This window comes from Oncorhynchus mykiss, chromosome 10 (assembly GCF_013265735.2).
Source record: "Oncorhynchus mykiss isolate Arlee chromosome 10, USDA_OmykA_1.1, whole genome shotgun sequence".
Classification (NCBI taxonomy): Eukaryota; Metazoa; Chordata; class Actinopteri; order Salmoniformes; family Salmonidae; genus Oncorhynchus; species Oncorhynchus mykiss.
In genome coordinates this window covers 70274388-70291786 of record NC_048574.1, presented here as the reverse complement: position 1 = coordinate 70291786, position 17399 = coordinate 70274388, and the positions used below count along the sequence as shown (strand labels likewise).

At 42.9% G+C, this 17399-nt stretch overlaps 2 protein-coding genes across 5 annotated transcripts in view; one reads left to right on the top strand and one right to left on the bottom strand.

The window, feature by feature from the left end:
- Positions 1 to 270: 270 nt before the first annotated feature.
- LOC110497341 (tetratricopeptide repeat protein 39B) lies at positions 271 to 16988 on the bottom strand. 4 transcript variants are annotated; one of them, XM_036933767.1, is made up of 19 exons: positions 16879 to 16988; positions 16099 to 16116; positions 9448 to 9488; positions 8744 to 8848; positions 8337 to 8468; positions 7819 to 7895; positions 5428 to 5557; positions 4717 to 4822; positions 4388 to 4453; positions 3986 to 4094; positions 3370 to 3437; positions 3230 to 3289; positions 2809 to 2970; positions 2138 to 2229; positions 1801 to 1921; positions 1593 to 1704; positions 1323 to 1440; positions 1048 to 1164; positions 271 to 952 (listed from the first exon to the last, which is right to left on the bottom strand). In XM_036933767.1, the coding sequence occupies exons 3-19, from the start codon at positions 9486 to 9488 to the stop codon at positions 838 to 840; spliced, it is 1731 nt and encodes a 576-aa protein (XP_036789662.1). In that variant the 5' UTR covers positions 16099 to 16116; positions 16879 to 16988; the 3' UTR covers positions 271 to 837. The 4 variants fall into 4 exon arrangements, with proteins under 4 accessions (XP_036789662.1, XP_036789661.1, XP_021429075.2 ...); XM_036933766.1 differs by lacking the exon at positions 16879 to 16988 and adding an exon at positions 16379 to 16660; XM_021573400.2 differs by lacking the exon at positions 16879 to 16988 and having other exon boundaries at positions 16099 to 16350.
- LOC110497342 (snRNA-activating protein complex subunit 3) overlaps positions 16945 to 17399 on the top strand; it is a 14366-nt gene continuing 13911 nt past the window's right edge. Inside the window, exon 1 of the mRNA XM_036933775.1 lies at positions 16945 to 17312. Within this exon, the coding sequence (XP_036789670.1) occupies positions 17083 to 17312 (230 nt within the window). The 5' untranslated portion in view covers positions 16945 to 17082. The remainder of the gene's footprint in view (positions 17313 to 17399) is intronic.

The window sequence follows — 17399 nt, the reverse complement described above, 5'->3', positions numbered from 1 at the left end:
ACCTGAAACATATCGGTTGGAGTTTGATTGTACAGTAAACGCACTATAACAACCTCTGATTTGGATACAGTACTGAATAGTAACAAAAAGCATCCTCTGAAAACTGACTGAACAGTTATAGTTTGCTGCGCAGACAGCAGTAATGTGCAGTTTTGTAGGTGTGATGCGTTGTTATTGAGATCTGATAGTGACAAGTGGGCTCATTTGTCGGATCTAATTGTCAGTGAATGAATGGCAGACAATTCATGCAAAAAATTAAAATCTCATTCATCCATTCCAACAGTTTTATTTTTCAAAATCTTTTGAGTAAATACTTCGTACAATGACAGGTAAAACGTCGCATTTCCAGTGCACCTTCATACGTGGATAATAAAGAGCCATGTGTTCAAATGTAAATTGGTTAAATTAGCAGAAAATTAAACAGAGCAGAATGTATAACAGCATAATGTGTATAGAACACAAGTATAAGAGAACAGAAACCGTACAGGTACATGTCTTTACAGACTCAAATCCAAAGGCTAAACCCAAAACATTTAGGCCATATCCTAACTTAAGATCCAAGTGTGCAGCTCACACGTTTCTTGTAAATCATGCATCGATTACAATGGAAGATTTGTGCTTAAAATGAGTTATGCGCTCAAATCTCTAGTCATGAGTCGGCCCTACAGAAAAGACTCAATTTGTCATATTGCAACGTTTACATTTTAAGTGCAGGCTTTTTCTAAGTGTACTATAATCAAGACTCTTTCAAGTCTGTACACCTCCATATCAAGGTAGAATGGAAACAAGATATTCAGCAATTCCTCGTTGGCAGTGTTGCCTTTAACCTTCACGTCCTCAAGCTGACGTGCGGTGGGGTGGAAGTTTGGCCACCGAGGTCCCCATTGTGTTAAGGGCAGCATGGATACGGAAGTGTAGCCTCGACTCCATGCTATAACCCTTGTAGTTCAGCCTGTAAACATCCAGATACGTCTTAATGACATTCACTCTTCATCCTAGGCAGTAAACAATGCATCTAAAGTAGTGCTGGTTTCAATTGACACTTACTTGGCATTTTCTATGGTGGTGGTAGCCTTCCCCAAGTCTCCTTGCTGCTTGTAGAGAAGACCCAGTTCATACATGCTGTATGGCACCAGGTAGCAGTCATGCTTGATCCGGTTTTCACTGTCAAAACAAATCACCACAACAATCAGATTGTAAGAAAGCCAACAGATCTATTACATTTGGGTGCATCAATAGTCTTAGTAGATGGTGGGCTGCCCCCTGAGGAGCCACACAAACCACATTCCTCAATGATCAGTGAATGGCGATAATAGCCTTACCTGGAGATTACGTGTGTGAAGCAGAGTTGGGCCTGGTCCAGGTGGCCCAGGTGTCGCAGACACAGCCCCTTCAGCATCTGGACCATGCACTCGTTATCCACGTGGTACTCTGATGGATCTGGGAGAGGAAAGACAGAAAAAAAACTAGATTATTCTGTATTAGACAGGGGCTGAAGGACCAGAAATCAGCCCTGGCCACCCCCCCCCCCCCCTTGAGACCCCCACACCGTCCCATAAATTAGACCTAGAGCATTGTGAAGGTAAACTCACTTGGGTCATTCTTCAGTTGCTCCTCTGCTTTCTCGATAGTGACCAGAATGCTCTCTGTCAGTTCAGGCCTTTTGCCAATGATGGTGAAGCCATTCCAAACGTATATCATTTCCTGTCATGAGGAAAATGCATTTTAGACCTAAATACCACATTTTAAAAGTTCACATATATTGCTTTGACTAAATAAATAAAAAAGAAGAGTTCTCACCACGGCAGGAATCACCAGCGTCACTGGGGTTGCGGCGCTGTATCGCTGAGCCTTCTTCGCGGCGAACTTCTCTGTTGGGATAGACTTCCCTGCAATCCGCAGCCGCAGGCTCTCCACTTGCCTATAAGACACATGAAAGTAGCCATCGCTATAAACCTTAACAACCCACCTTCCCTTTGTAATAGTGCCTTCTGTTCAGTTTATGATTCATGGAAATATTACATTTATGCCATCCTAAAAATAGTCATCTTTTTTTTGGTGTGGTCCTACTTTCTTTCAAGTTGTATAGTATCTTTGGGTGCCATACAAATAAAATGTCTTTATTGACAACACATACCTGAACAACTGTTCCACATTCTCCCCAGTTTTCTTCACCTCCTCCTCTGGCATCATGCTGAGGATGGAAGCTTTCTGGAACACGTATACAGCCTGCCAGGAGAGAACAAAAGTCACAATGAATATGAGCCATCTGTACCCAGACCTCCAAGGACTATACCAGTTTTAGAACATGGGGGAGCTGTAGAGAGCAAGGAGGAAAGACCGTAAGGGATGGATAAAAACATTTTTTAAAGTGTAGAAGGAGAGTTACTGGAAAAGGACCTTAATCTGTGACTGGGAAGTAAAATGGTTTTAGTTAGGCTGCTAGGGCAGCAGGTAGCCTAGCGGTTAGTGTTGGGCCAGTAACCGAAATGTCACTGGTTCATGTACACAAGGTGAAAAATCTATCGATGTCCACTTGATCCTAATCTGCACCAGAGGGCATCGTACCACTATGGCAGACCCTGTAAAAGAACACATTTCACTGCACCTTTCCAGTGTATGCAACAACAACAAAAAGTGTGTGTTCTATACCTGGGAACTCCATCCTAAATGTTTTAGTCAGGCTGCTACAGGTGTACTATACCTGGGAACTCCATCCTAAATGTTTTAGTCAGGCTGCTACAGGTGTACTATATCTGGGAACTCCATCCTAAATGTTTTAGTCAGGCTGCTACAGGTGTACTATACCTGGGACCACTTGCTCTCTTTGCAGAGAAGGTCTGCATACTGGTATGCCTCCAGCCAGTCCTGCTGGAAGGAGTAGGACCACATAAGCTCCCAGTAACACAGATGGTGGATCTGACGCCACTCCTGCTGCGCCGCTATGCACTCCAGGAACTTCTTCTGGGCCTGGCGGACAGATACACAAAACAAGGAGATATGGTTCTTGTTAGACAGAGGGGTCAATTTTATAACTTGTAACATAGCAGACAGGGTCATATTCATTAGGGCACAGCATAGCAAAATGCTTTGTAACAGAACACAAGCGTTTCTCATTGGACAAGTTTAGGAAGTTGCTCCCAATGATGTTTTCTTCCATTTGGTACCTAATGAATACTACCCAGGAAAATGTATGAAGATGCCATTCTTAAAAAGGGAGATTACTCACAAATTCAAAGTTACCCTTGAGCACAGCAATCCTGGCCTGGTAGAAGAGAATGAGGGCCCCCTAGAGAACAACCACAGTCGATGTTAACGGAGGAGATGGGCAAGTGGGAAGACCTTGCAGGAGGGGGACTGTTCACTTACATTGGGGAACTTTTCAATGTAGGGGTCCAGAAGAACATCAGACTCTTCCAAGTTTGCCTCACCAGTACCTATAGAGAAGGAAAGACAAGGCATCAATCAACCCTAATGGCTGTTGTAAATTAAAACCCATTATCTAAAGATACATTTAAACAGGCAGTCCAATTCTGCCTGTCTTTTTCAATAATTCGTCTTTTGTCCAATCAGATCAGTTCTGAAAAAGATTTGATGTGAAAAGACCTGATTGGTCAAAAGATAAATGAGTGGAAAAGAGATCACAAATGGGCTGCCTGTGTAAACACAGCCTAATAGGCCATACAAATGGATTAAATGCTCTTCACATAAGAAACCAACTGAAGACAAAGTGACTTTGTAAAGCGTGACTGCGACAGTTGATGATCACAGTACTGTAGTAACAATGGAACAGTTTAGCATCACCACCACCAGAGGGCATCCTTTATCCTCAAAACTCCAGGGTCCTGTGTGGCATTTAAGGAGTAGGTCAAATGTTGCCCTTAGACAGAGGTCTTGGGTCCTTTTTGGGTTTTCCCCAATTTAGGGTTCCGAGGTTATGGTAAGGTTTCGGGGAAGGAAAGCTGATCCTAGATCTGTACCTTACCCAGTATGACGCTGATGTAGAGGTGGTACATCAGGAGGCACAAAGTGCTGAGGATGGAGCGCAGGCTGTTGCTGGCTGCCCCCTCCCTCAGCTGGGACAGACCCACTTCCTGCACAACAAGCCTCTATCAACAACATCCACTTCATTGCATCGTCATTGGCTTAATTATGAGACATAATGGGAAGTAAACTTAAGAAATGTATCATTTCAAACATTTACAGATGTATTATTTTTTTACTTATGCAAGCACTCAGTTTTTGGGGGACAATAATTACTTTGAAGAAAAATAGACTCCCCACTCGGACTATCCAAGAGAAAATGAGTATTTTGCAAGGCGACTGGCGTGTGATGCTGAATAGTTTGTCAGAGAGAGAAGTGGTGAGACTGCTCCTCGTCACCTACCCGGTCTCCAGAGAAACCCATCCACTCCAGTAGTCTGAGGACCTTGCTTGGCAAGAGAGACAAATACTGAAAGAGGAAAACCAAATGGTGAAGGTAGTGACCTCAGCATCTGAGGACCACAAAACAAAAATCCCTCTTTCCTGTCAAAGAAAAAACAGCCAATAGAAAATAAAAACATTCATCATTTTTGAGTTGAGAAAAAACATTTGTAATCTTACATTTAAATGTTTTTTTTTTTTTTTAAGCTTTAGCAACTCTTATTAATCTGCCTGTCCTACCATCTTCTACCTCACCCATAACGCTGAAGCACTAAACACCAACACTCTTACCAAGTTAAATGAACCAATGCCCATGTTCACACCGCTCCTGAAGTGAGTTTGTGTGCTCATCTGGTCAGACTGGTTCTTTGCCATGGTTGACATAACATCACATTCCCTTGTAGAGAGGAGCCAAACAGGCATTTGGTTATTTTATAAGGATCCACATTAGACATTGCTAATGAAGCAGCTACTCTTCCTGGGGTCCACACAAAACATGACATAATACAGAACATTCATAGACAACAGCAGCTCATGGACAGAATTACATATTGAACTATGAACTTGAGTACACTAGCAACCATGCAAGATCTCCCAAAATACTTGACTCTCAAATGTGACCCTGCTAAAAACAATCACTGCTTGATAACATCTGATTCATTTATTTCTAGTGCATCAATTCTGAGAACAGTCATTCATATACTGAAAGCACAGGAGGCTGGTGAGAGGATGGTAGAGGTGGCTAATAATAAACTGGAATGGAGTGAATGGCATCAAACATATGGAACCACGTTTGATGTGCTTGATACCATTCCAGCCATTACTTTGAGCCTGTCCTCCCCAATTAAGGTGTCACCAGCCACCTATGGCTGGACTACCCAAACACGAAACATAATATCCTTTTCACATTATATCATCAACCAGTTCATGTGAAACCAGGCAAGACCAGGGTAAGTCGTGTGAAGAAAAAAAAATATATATATATATTTTTAAACTGCCCACTTGTAGATCAGAAAGCTGTTGCGGATCTTCATGCCTCCTTTGATGAAGCTGATCATGCTCTCGTCCAGAAAAGTGAGTGCAGCCTTCTGCAATAGCGCCTCAGCATAGCACAACTCCGCATGCATCTCCTCTGTAGCGGGAAAGGGGAGAAAAAAGAGAGATGCCTGTCAGTCAAAAGTCCAGAACAGACCCACACATTTAAACCAATGTGGATGTAGTACATGGAAACAGTGCATTCGGAAAGTATTCAGGACCTCTTCCCTTTTTCCACATTGTTACGTTACAGCCTTATTCTGAAATTGATTAAATGCATTTGTCAATCTACACACAATAACAGGTTTAGACATTTTTGCAGAACATAGAAATGTATCTACAGAAGTATTCAGAGCCTTTGCTATTGACCCTTTGAAATTGAGCTCAGGTTCATCCTGTTTCCATTGATCAACCTTGAGCTGTTTCAACAACTTGATTGGGGTCCACCTGTGGTAAATTCAATAGATTGGACATGATTTGGAAAGGCACACACCTGTCTATATAAGGTCCCACAGTTGACAGTGCACGTCAGAGCAAAAACCAAGCCATGAGGTCAAACGAATTGTCCGTAGAGCTCCAAAACAGGATTGTGTGGAGGCACATACCCAAGAAGAATCAAGGCTGTAATCGCTGCCAAAGGTGCTTCAACAAAGTCCTGAGTAAAGGGTCTGAACATGTACGTAAACACGATCAGTTTTTGTTTTAAATTAGCTAACATTTCTCAAAACCTATTTTTTATTTGACATTATGGGGTATTGTGTGTGTAGATTGAATTGTGTGTGTAGATTGAATTTTAGAATAACTTAACAAAATGTGGAAAAAGTAATGGGGTCTGAAAACTTTCCAAATAAACTATACTGTGCATACAGTGGGGCAAAAAAGTTATTCAGCCACCAATTGTGCAAGTTCTCCTACTTAAAAAGATGAGGCCTGTAATTTTCATCCTAAGGTACACTTCAACTATGACAGACAAAATGAGAAAAAATTCTCCAGAAAATCACATTGTAGGATTTTTAATGAATTTATTTGCAAATTATGGTGGAAAATAAGTATTTGGTCAATAACAAAAGTTTCTCTCAATACTTTGTTTATATACCCTTTGTTGGCAATGACAGAGGTCAAACATTTTCTGTAAGTCTTCACAAGGTTCTCACACTGTTGCTGGTATTTTGGCCCATTCCTCCATGCAGATCTCCTCTAGAGCAGTGATGTTTTGGGGCTGTTGCTGGGCAACACGGACTTTCAACTCCCTCCAAAGATTTTCTATGGGGTTGAGATCTGGAGACTGGCTAGGCCACTCCAGAACCTTGAAATGCTTCTTACGAAGCCACTCCTTCATTGCCCGGGCGGTGTGTTTGGGATCATTGTCATGCTGAAAGACCCAGCCACGTTTCATCTTCAATGCCCTTGCTGATGGTAGGCTTTGTTACTTTGGTCCCAACTCTCTGCAGGTCATTCACTAGGTCCCCCCATGTGGTTCTGGGATTTTTGCTCACAGTTCTTGTGATCATTTTGACCCCACGGGGTGAGATTTTGCGTGGAGCCCCAGATCGAGGGAGATTATCAGTGGTCTTGTATGTCTTCCATTTCCTAATAATTGCTCCCACAGTTGATTTCTTCAAACCAAGCTGCTTACCTATTGCAGATTCAGTCTTCCCAGCCTGGTGCAGGTCTACAATTTTGTTTCTGGTGTCCTTTGGTCCTCCTTTGGTCTTGGCCATAGTGGAGTTTGGAGTGTGACTGTTTGAGGTTGTGGACAGGTGTCTTTTATACTGATAACAAGTTCAAACAGGTGCCATTAATACAGGTAACGAGTAGAGGACAGAGGAGCCTCTTAAAGAATAAATTACAGGTCTGTGAGAGCCAGAAATATTGCTTGTTTATAGGTGAACAAATACTCATTTTCCACCATCATTTGCAAATAAATTCATAAAAAATCCTACAATGTGATTTTCTGGATTTTTTTTCTTCTCATTTTGTCTGTCATAGTTGAAGTGTACCTTATGATGAAAATTGCAGGCCTCATCTTTTTAAGCGGGAGAACTTGCACAATTGGTGGCTGACTAAATAATTTTTTGCCCCACTGTATATTATAATTTTGATACAGAAAATAGTATTTTAACCCCATGTGTGCTGGGCATCCTGAAGTATGACAACCCAAACAATAAACACATGAAATCAATCAAAAGGCCAGTCATGAAACACGTATATTTCAGTATGGATGACGCATACTACATGTATGGATGACGCATACTACATGTATGGATGACGCATACTACATGTATGGATGTCTAGATGTCGACATATTGATATCATCCTTTAACCTACAACCATCACGGAGATGGTAGCCAATCACACCTTCAGTTAAGTCGTCAGCTGGCTGCTTGTAAAACATCTCAGTGATGGCCTCCACCATGGTAGTCTTCTTCCGGAACCTGTGATGAGATAACGTACTGTGTTAAAGTTAGAATCCTTAGTTGCTACATCCACCTTTGGACAAAAATGTATAATATGTACACTACGATTGATTCTTGAAGAATATAACACAGATAAATGCCTCAAGAGCTTAGTTCAACTGTCATAACCAAATGTACATTTTGGGTTCTGATGGGGTAACTCCAATGTTTGCAAACTAACAGTCCTTGCATCATCCATTGTTAGATTACTCCAGGTCCATCCTTCAGCTTTTTACCAAAACAGAGGCGGGGTGTCCGCTTAGCTATTGTTTCGATTCAATCCTCTAAGTCCTGCCACTGCCCAACAATGTCTGAATCTGACGTGTGAGATAAAGCTTCTTCAATGCATTGGCAATTGAAACTCTATAGAACGAGATGCCCTACATTCATGTCATTTCTATGAGAGAAGCAAAACCATACATCTGGCACGTCTGCAGAGACTCCTTCAGAGCAGTCATGGCCTTTTCAACATCCTTGGGTTCAAAGGTCATGCCCGCCTGCATGGCCAGCATGCTGCTGTAGCCCACAGCGTGGTACATACTCTGGCTCCTCCTGTGAGAACATGACAAAGCCCTTCAGAAAACATAAGAAACTCGAGAAGCACTTTTATTGAGAAATGGATCCAATGTGACCAACCAATGAATATACACAGAAAAAGTGGACAGTTTCTGGTAGCCAATTAGGACAATTTGTGTTGGCAATATTGCAGTAGAATACACTTTACCGAACAGGTCACCACCAATCACTATTAGAGACAGACATGAGCAGTTCATCTTAAAGCATGTAAAGCCTCAAGGCAAGCTATGATGAAGTTGACTGGGACATACCAGGGTCTGAGGAGATCCAAGGCATCTGAGAACCGGTTGTTGAGGAAGAGGTCAAGGGCTTTGGCACTATCCTGCAACGCAGTCTCTAAATCCATCTGGGATTTCCTGGGAAGGGAAACAGAAGTGCAGATCAGGTGTAGTATTTCTCCAGTAATGTTCCACACATGGATGTCATTTCTAGAGTCCTGTCAAAATCAGCCAAAGGGTTACTCAAGTACTATTTGAGAAGGTTGGGTAACAAAATGTCCTAGGCGGCAAAGGTCATTTATTGGCGTAATAAAATAAAACTCACAACCCATGCCATTCCAAACGGTTCAAACCCCTCTTGCTGGCGTTGAGAATTTAGAAACTTTAAAGCTACTTTCCTGTAATTCGACACTCTTCCATGTCTTGTGTGTTTATATGATACCAGGGGTCGAATCCCAACAGAGTTCCTAAAAAAAACTTGAGTCCATATTGACCCTGTTCTGGGTCCGGATTGCAGTCCACCAGTTGAGTATGGGGGCTATAGCAATCACAGCATGTGGCAGACCGTATTAAATATCTATTTAGACACAGAACACAACGTTGAATGTGTCTGCATCGGCTGAGATTTGTGCTGTAGGCATTAATACTGTAACTATGGTTACATAGCTCTTTTCACATAGAGGGAAGATCTAAATCAGTGTGTATCTTAGCATAGACTTGTGAAGTAGGAGACTTACATCTTATCAGGTACCAGGAGAAAGGGATCCTCTGGGTCCATCTGAAAGTCAAGGAAATCAAGTTGATCAACTGCACAATGAGCCATCATCAGTGCCTAGCCAAACTGCAAGCCCTTTGGCTGTGTTTATACAGGCAGACCAATTTTCATATTTCTCTCCACTAACTGGTCTTTTGACCAATCCCATTGGAGCTTTTCACATCAGTTCTTTTTCAGAGCTCTTTTTCAGAGCTGATCTGATTGGTCAATAGGCCAGTTAGTGGCCAAATATGAGACATGGGATAAGTGTAAACGTAACCTCCTGAGAATCAATCGAAATACCAAAGAAGAAAAATAAATTCACTGCGATGGTATAGCAGTGCATTTGTCACAGGATTCCCATTGGATAATTGAGAATGTTGGGGTCGTTCAAGTTCCTTAAGTGTATCCTTCCTTACCCTCTTCCCTGAGGTGTTTCTAATCAGTTATTACTTCAAAGGGAAGGCAATAACAAAGAAGTCCCTTACAGTGAGGGGTTTATTAATCCTTGTTCACACTGCAGGCCTTTACGCTCAAATCAGTTTTGCTTTTCAAATCCGCTTTGGAATACTGACTGTCCAAACCGCAAGTTACAAGTGACCAAATTGGATGGGTGTGTGTTCAGACTGCAGTCATTTGCTGACATGGCTATGCTAGTTGTCATAGTAATGACGGGTGTGTGCGCAGTGGTGTAGGCTGTTTGGTGGTGGTGCTCCTGGTTCCTATCACTCAGAAGTTATGTAACAAGCTAAGGTGACAACAATGCCTGCCATGGACGTTTCCCAGGTGCTTGGAATACTCAATCAGTGTCAAGAAATGTTTAGAGCTTCAAAGAATAAGACAGTCCAACTTTCAAAATAGTTGACTGCTAGCCACAGCAGTCAACTAGCTAGCCACAGCAGTCAACTAGCTAGCTGTTTAGCTCTCTAGCACACAAACTAATTTGTTTGTCAACAATTAACAAGCTAGTTAGCTACCACATGTTCTTGTCAAACTGCCGTAGCTAGCAAACAACAAGATATGCAGAATAACAGTCTAAAAACCACTTCAGGACAAATAAATCAGATTTGACCGTTAAGACAAGTCACGGCACCAGGAATCAGATTTGTACCGGACTTCAAACGACCTACAAAGGGGTTGAAATAACCGATTCCATGTGCTTTTTGGCTGTTCAGAATGCAGGAAAAAGAAAAGACTCGTATCAGAAATGCAAAAAAAACAAACATGGATTTGAGTCATTTCAAACTGCCAATGTGAACAAGGCTTTAATACCCCAGGCATGCCCCAGGTGAACCAGGTTACTGTTGATTGCATTCGTTTTGGAACCGTGCTGCTTCCTAGGCGTGAGCCAGGTGCCCCGTTTTGGCCGATGACGAAGTTTGAAAACAAAAGTGACGTAGGTTAGCTCTTTACACTCATACCCATATACCGGTTCCGAAAAGCCAATTTTGATAAGTGTCGCTGATAACTGAACTAAATGACTACCACCCCATAGCACTCACTTCTGTCATCATGAAGTGCACTGAGAGACTACTCAAGGATCATATCACCGCCACCTTACCAGCCACCCTAGACCCACTTCAGTTTGCATACCGCCCCAACAGGGCCACAGACGCAATCGCCATCCCACTGCCCTATCGCATCGGGACAAAATGAATACCTATGTAAGAATGCTGTTCATTGACTACAGCTCAGCATTCAACACCATAGTACCCTCCAAACTCGAGCTAGAGGCCCTGGGTCTCAACCCCACCCTGTGCAATTGGGTCCTGGAGTCCTGGACTTTGACGGGCAGCCCCCAGGTGATGACGGTAGGAAACATCGCCACTTGGCTGACCCTCAACACTGGGGTCACACAAGGGTGCGTGCTCATCCCCCTCTTGTACTCCCTTGTTCACCCACGACTGCGTGGCCATGCACGCCTCCAACTCAATCATCAAGTTTGCAGATGACAAAACAGTAGTGGCCTTGATTACCAACAACGAAGAGACAGCCTATAGGGAGGAGGTGAGGGCACTCGGAGTGTGGTGTCAGGAAAACAACCTCTCACTCAACGTCAACAAAACAAAAGGAGATGATCGTGGACTTCAGGAAACAGCAGAGGGAGCACCCCCCTATCCACATCGAAGGGACAGCAGGGGAGAAGGTGGAAACTTAAGTTCCTGGGCGTACACGTCACAGACACTGAAAAGGTCCACACACAGAATTTGGTGAAGGATCAACAGCGCCTCTTCAACCTCAGGAGGCTGAAGAAATGTGGCTTGTCACCCAAACCCTGACAAACTTTTACAGAAGCACAATTGAGAGCATCCTGTTGGGCTGCATAACAGCCTGGTACGTCAACTGCACCGCCCTCAACTGCAAGGCTCTCCAGAGGGTGGTGCGGTCTGCACAATGCATCACCTGGGGGCAAACTACCTGACCTCCATGACACCTACAGCACCCGGTGTCACAGGAAGGCCAAAAAGATCATCAAGGACAACAACCATCGAGCCACTGCCTGTTAATACCGCTATCATCCAGAAGGCAAGATTAGTCCAGGTGCATCAAAGCAGGGACCGAGAGACTGAAAAACAGCTTCTAAAACAGCCACCACTAACTCAGAGGCTGCTGCCTACATTGAGACCCAATCACTGGCCACTTTAATAGATGGATCACTAGTCACTTTAAATAATGTATACATATCTTACATTACTCATATCATACACTGCTCAAAAAAATAAAGGGAACACTAAAATAACACATCCTAGATCTGGATCTGGATTTGGAGTCACACTCAAAATTAAAGTGGAAAACCACACTACAGGCTGACCCAACTTTGATGTAATGTCCTTAAAACAAGTCAAAATGAGGCTCAGTAGTGTGTGTGGCCTCCACGTGCCTGTATGACCTCCCTACAACGCCTGGGCATGCTCCTGATGAGGTGGCGGATGGTCTTCTGAGGGATCTCCTCCCAGACCTGGACTAAAGCATCTGCCAACTCCTGGACAGTCTGTGGTGCAACGTGGCATTGGTGGATGGAGCGAGACATGATGTCCCAGATGTGCTCAATTGGATTCAGGTCTGGGGAACGGGCGGGCCAGTCCATAGCATCAATGCCTTCCTCTTGCAGGAACTGCTGACACACTCCAGCCACATGAGGTCTAGCATTGTCTAGCATTAGGAGGAACCCAGGGCCAACCGCACCAGCATAGTCTCACAAGGGGTCTGAGGATCTCATCTCGGTACCTAATGGCAGTCAGACTACCTCTGGCGAGCACATGGAGGGCTGTGCAGCCCGCCAAAGAAATGCCACCCCACGACTGACCCACCGCCAAACCGGTCATGCTGGAGGATGTTGCAGGCAGCAGAACGTTCTCCACGGCGTCTCCAGACTGTCACGTCTGTCACATGTGCTCACCTGTGAACCTGCTTTCATCAGTGAAGAGCACAGGGCGCCAGTGGCGAATTTGCCAATCTTGGTGTTCTCTGGCAAATGCCAAACGTCCTGCATGGTGTTGGGCTGTAAGCACAACCCCCACCTGTGGACGTCGGGCCCTTATACCACCCTCATGGAGTTTGTTTCTGACTGTTTGAGCAGACACATGTACATTTGTGGCCTGCTGGAGGTCATTTTGCAGGGCTTTGGCAGTGCTCCTCCTGCTCCTCCTTGCACAAAGGCGGAGGTAGCGGTCCTGCTGCTGGGTTGTTGCCCTCCTACGGCCTCCTCCACGTCTCCTGATGTACTGGCCTGTCTCCTGGTAGCGCAATCATGCTCTGGACACTACGCTGACAGACACAGCAAACCTTCTTGCCACAGCTCGCATTGATGTGCCATCCTGGATGAGCTGCACTACCTGAGCCACTTGTGTGGGTTGTAGACTACGTCTCATGCTACCACTAGAGTGAAAGCACCGCCAGCATTCAAAAGTGACCAAAACATCAGCCAGGAAGCATAGGAACGGAGAAGTGGTCTGTGGTCACCACCTGCAGAACCACTCCTTTATTGGGGGTGTCTTGCTAATTGCCTATAATTTCCACCTGTTGTCTATTCCATTTGCACAACAGCATGTGAAATGTATTGTCAATCAGTGTTGCTTCCTAAGTGTACAGTTTGATTTCACAGAAGTGTGATTGACTTGGAGTTATATTGTGTTGTTTAAGTGTTCCCTTTATTTTTTTGAGCAGTGTATGTATATACTGTACTTTATACCATCTACTGCACCTTGCCTATGCCGATCGGACATCGCTCATCGATATACTTACATGTACATACTGTATTCTCATTCACCCCTTTAGATGTGCGTATTAGGTAGTTGTTGGGGAATTGTTAGATTACTTAGATATTACTGCACTGTCGGAACTAGAAGAACAAGCATTTCGCTACACTCGCATTAACATCTGCCAACCATGTGTATGTGACCAATAAGATTTGATTTGACATTGGGACACAGGGGCTGTACAGTAACATGCTCATATAATTAGAATATCAGAATGGCCATCAATCTTCTTATGATGGGATAAATGTCAGTAATTTTGGTCAGGGAGTTGGTCAACCATCTTTGCCAGCGCTGTGATAATATACTGATTAAAAATATAAACGCAACATGTAAAGTGTTGGTCCCATGTTTCATGAGCTGAAATAAAAGATACCGTCAATGTTCCATATGCACAAAAACCTTCTCAAATTTTGAGCACAAATGTGTTTACATCCCTGTTAGTGAGCATTTCTCCCATTTGCCCAGATAAATCGATCCATCTGACAGGTGTGGCATATCAAGAAGCTGATTAAAGAGCTTGATCATTACACAGGTGCACCTTGTGCTGGGGACACCAAAAGGCCACTAACATGTGCATTTTTGTCACACAACTCAATGCCACAGATGTCTCAAGACTCGAGGGAGTGTGCAATCGGCATTCTAAGTGCAGGAGTGTCCACCAGAGCTTTTGCCAGAGAATTTAATGTTAATTTCTCTACCATAAGCCACCGCCAATGTCAAAACTCATTCTGATTGGATGGGCATGGCTCCCAAGTGGGTGGCCCCTGCCCAGTCATGTGAAATCCATAGATTATGGCCTAATGCATTTACTGATGTCCTTATATGAACTGTAACTCAGTAAAATCATTAATTGTTGCATGTTGCCTTTATATTTTTGTTCAGTATATATGCACACCAAAATGACGATCTGCTTCTCTGAATTGCCTTGCAAAAGTCTAACACTGTAAGACTGTATTTTGTAACTTAGCTAGCCATGTTGACAATAGAACACACTTTCAAATGCCCACCTGTCCAGTTTGCAATTTAGTATGGACCTTTTTAGAATGCGTAAACAGTAATTGTGTGATGGCGGGGATGCAGGGTTGTGTTCCATAGAAAACAACTCAGCTTGCTCTAGTAGTTCCTCAACAGCACAGCTAGGAGAGCCCTATTGGTATGAAAATAACTGAACAACTTGCTATTTAGAGCAATTACCCAAAATGCATGTCTTGTTTTTGGCTTCAAAGACAATAACAATTGTAGGCTATAACAAATGTGCATTGTCACGCAGTGAGAACGATAATTGAGATAATCCAAATAATGAATGATTACCTAGTTGGGCTAACTTTTTTACTTCTTGCTGTAGGCCCACATCATCCTCTTCCTGTATCCCTACTTGTGGCCTACCTGACTGATATAATGCACTTTCACCTCTCACTATCAGTCTTGCATGTGCATCTTCCTGAATTAATTAGATATTTTAACAGATCAATCTCGCTGGTTTAACGCAAAATCATTTGGCTATAGTGTGGATGTAGGGCTGTTATTGTAATAATGAGTTTATGAATGCATTTAATCTGTAGCCTATAAACTGCATGGTTTCCCGACTTTTAGTGGGAGGACAACACACCATATCTAGAAAATATTAACTTATTTTAGAAATTGACTCCAATTTTACGTGGATATGGTGTTTATTATATCAATAGATGCGCTTACAGCCCTTTCCAATGCCATCTCTCGCATAACGAATTTTACGACACAAAAATATCCTACCATGTCCAACGAACAAATTAGGCCTGTCTGCATGCATAAAATTGTACCGAAACCTATTTCCATCACAGCTGTCTTTGTTGATTTGTTTAGAAGGTAGCATATGACTGTAATAGCATAACAACTGGGGATGGAAACGTGGTTAGTAAAGCAGCCCACTTAATTGTTACCCAGAAATGATTTGATATTGAGATAAAAAAAAGGCAACATTGGATCTTTAAAGAACAAAACAATGACGCTATTAGGCAGCTTCGACCAAATGACACTTTCCAACTCTAAAGTAATGTGTATGATGCTATACAACAATTATATTGAACGCTTCTATAGAAAGTAGGATTAGGCCAACAAAAGAAATGTTGGTCAGTCCCATGATAGCAGATTATTTTAGTGGACATACAAAATACCCCCCCAAAAATTATATCACAATTTTATCCATAGAATAAGAAGGACTGTTGACATATATTTAACATTGTTATTGAAATGTAACCACTTTCAAATTCATGGTCAGATCGACAAGGACTGATCATCAATGATATCAACATTACAGATTTAACCTTTAAATAAAATGTAGGCCTATTGAACATTCAAATAAAAACAAGTTAAAAAAAAGGCTAAAAACGTCTTACCTTTTGGATGTTCCCATTCTTCACGTGAGCCATGTTCGATACGTCAGGAATGATTATCAAATAAAGAAACGTATTAATAAATACATGGGGGGGAATAGGTCTAAAAGATACCAGCTGTTGAAAGAAAGAATAGTTCTCTCTGAATTTAGACGAAAAAATAGCTATTGGGCTTTGGAGTTCATCTTTCACCAGAAGGAAGAGAACTTGCCCATTTGACACCTTTATAAAATAGCCTACTAAATTATGCATGGTGGGGTTACATAATTAAGGACACACCCACCTAAATTGCAGGGCTCGGGAGTGGCGCAGCGGTCTAAGGCACTGCATTTCATTGCAAGAGGCGTCACTGTAGTACCTGAGTCGAAACCAGGCTGTATCAAATCCGGCCGTGAATGGTAGTCCGATAGGACGGCGCACAATTGGCCCAGAATTAGTTCTTAACTGACTTGCCTGGTTAAATAAAGGTTAAATACAAATAAAAAATGCAAAACGCAGCCCCACAATTAGCCTGTATTAGAGAAGGGGTTCGATTAATCTCGCCCGGGCACCCGTTTAGGCGTGTTTTTGCCCGGCTGAAAGTTGATTGCATTCGATTTGGAACCACAGAGTGGTTTTATGGCGAAGTCGGCGCAATGCAAAAGTGACGTAATTAAGCACGTGTATAAATGTATTAGGATTCTGTGATTGCTTTGGATAAAAATGCTTAATCTGCCTTCCCAATGAAAACTAGTCATGGAAAGATGTATGTTTCTGGACGGTGCACTATGTTGACAAAATTACCGAGCAGCGCAGATTACTCTTCCATTTGAGATGGGCACTCCTCCCTCCCAGCTTTCGCTGGATGACGTGCCGGGTTTCACCCGGTTCAACCCGGGCCAGTGTAAAATAACTCAATCAATCGGTAATTTCTCTTGTATTTTCCCATCTCGAGACACTTCATTACCCAGCGTTACCTGGGAGTTTTGACGTCATTTAGATGAAAAAATGGCGGCGGGCAGTAGCTCAAACGTGAACGAAAATATTCCAGTTTTTGAGTATAAAGACATAAACACCAAACCATTCCACGTTGGCTCATTCAGAACCGCATGGCTTGAGAAATTGAAACCAATTGACTATTCCTACGAGGATAAATACGAAGAGAATGAAGATGCCGACTTTGCAAAGGAAATGGGAATCGCACCAGAAACGTTGGATGAACTGAAAGCTATCTGCAGGTTTGTACAGTAAGGGGTAGGTAGCTGAAAATCCATTGTGTCTGTCTAGTTGACAAGCAGTAACTTCTCAATATGCTAGTTATCGTT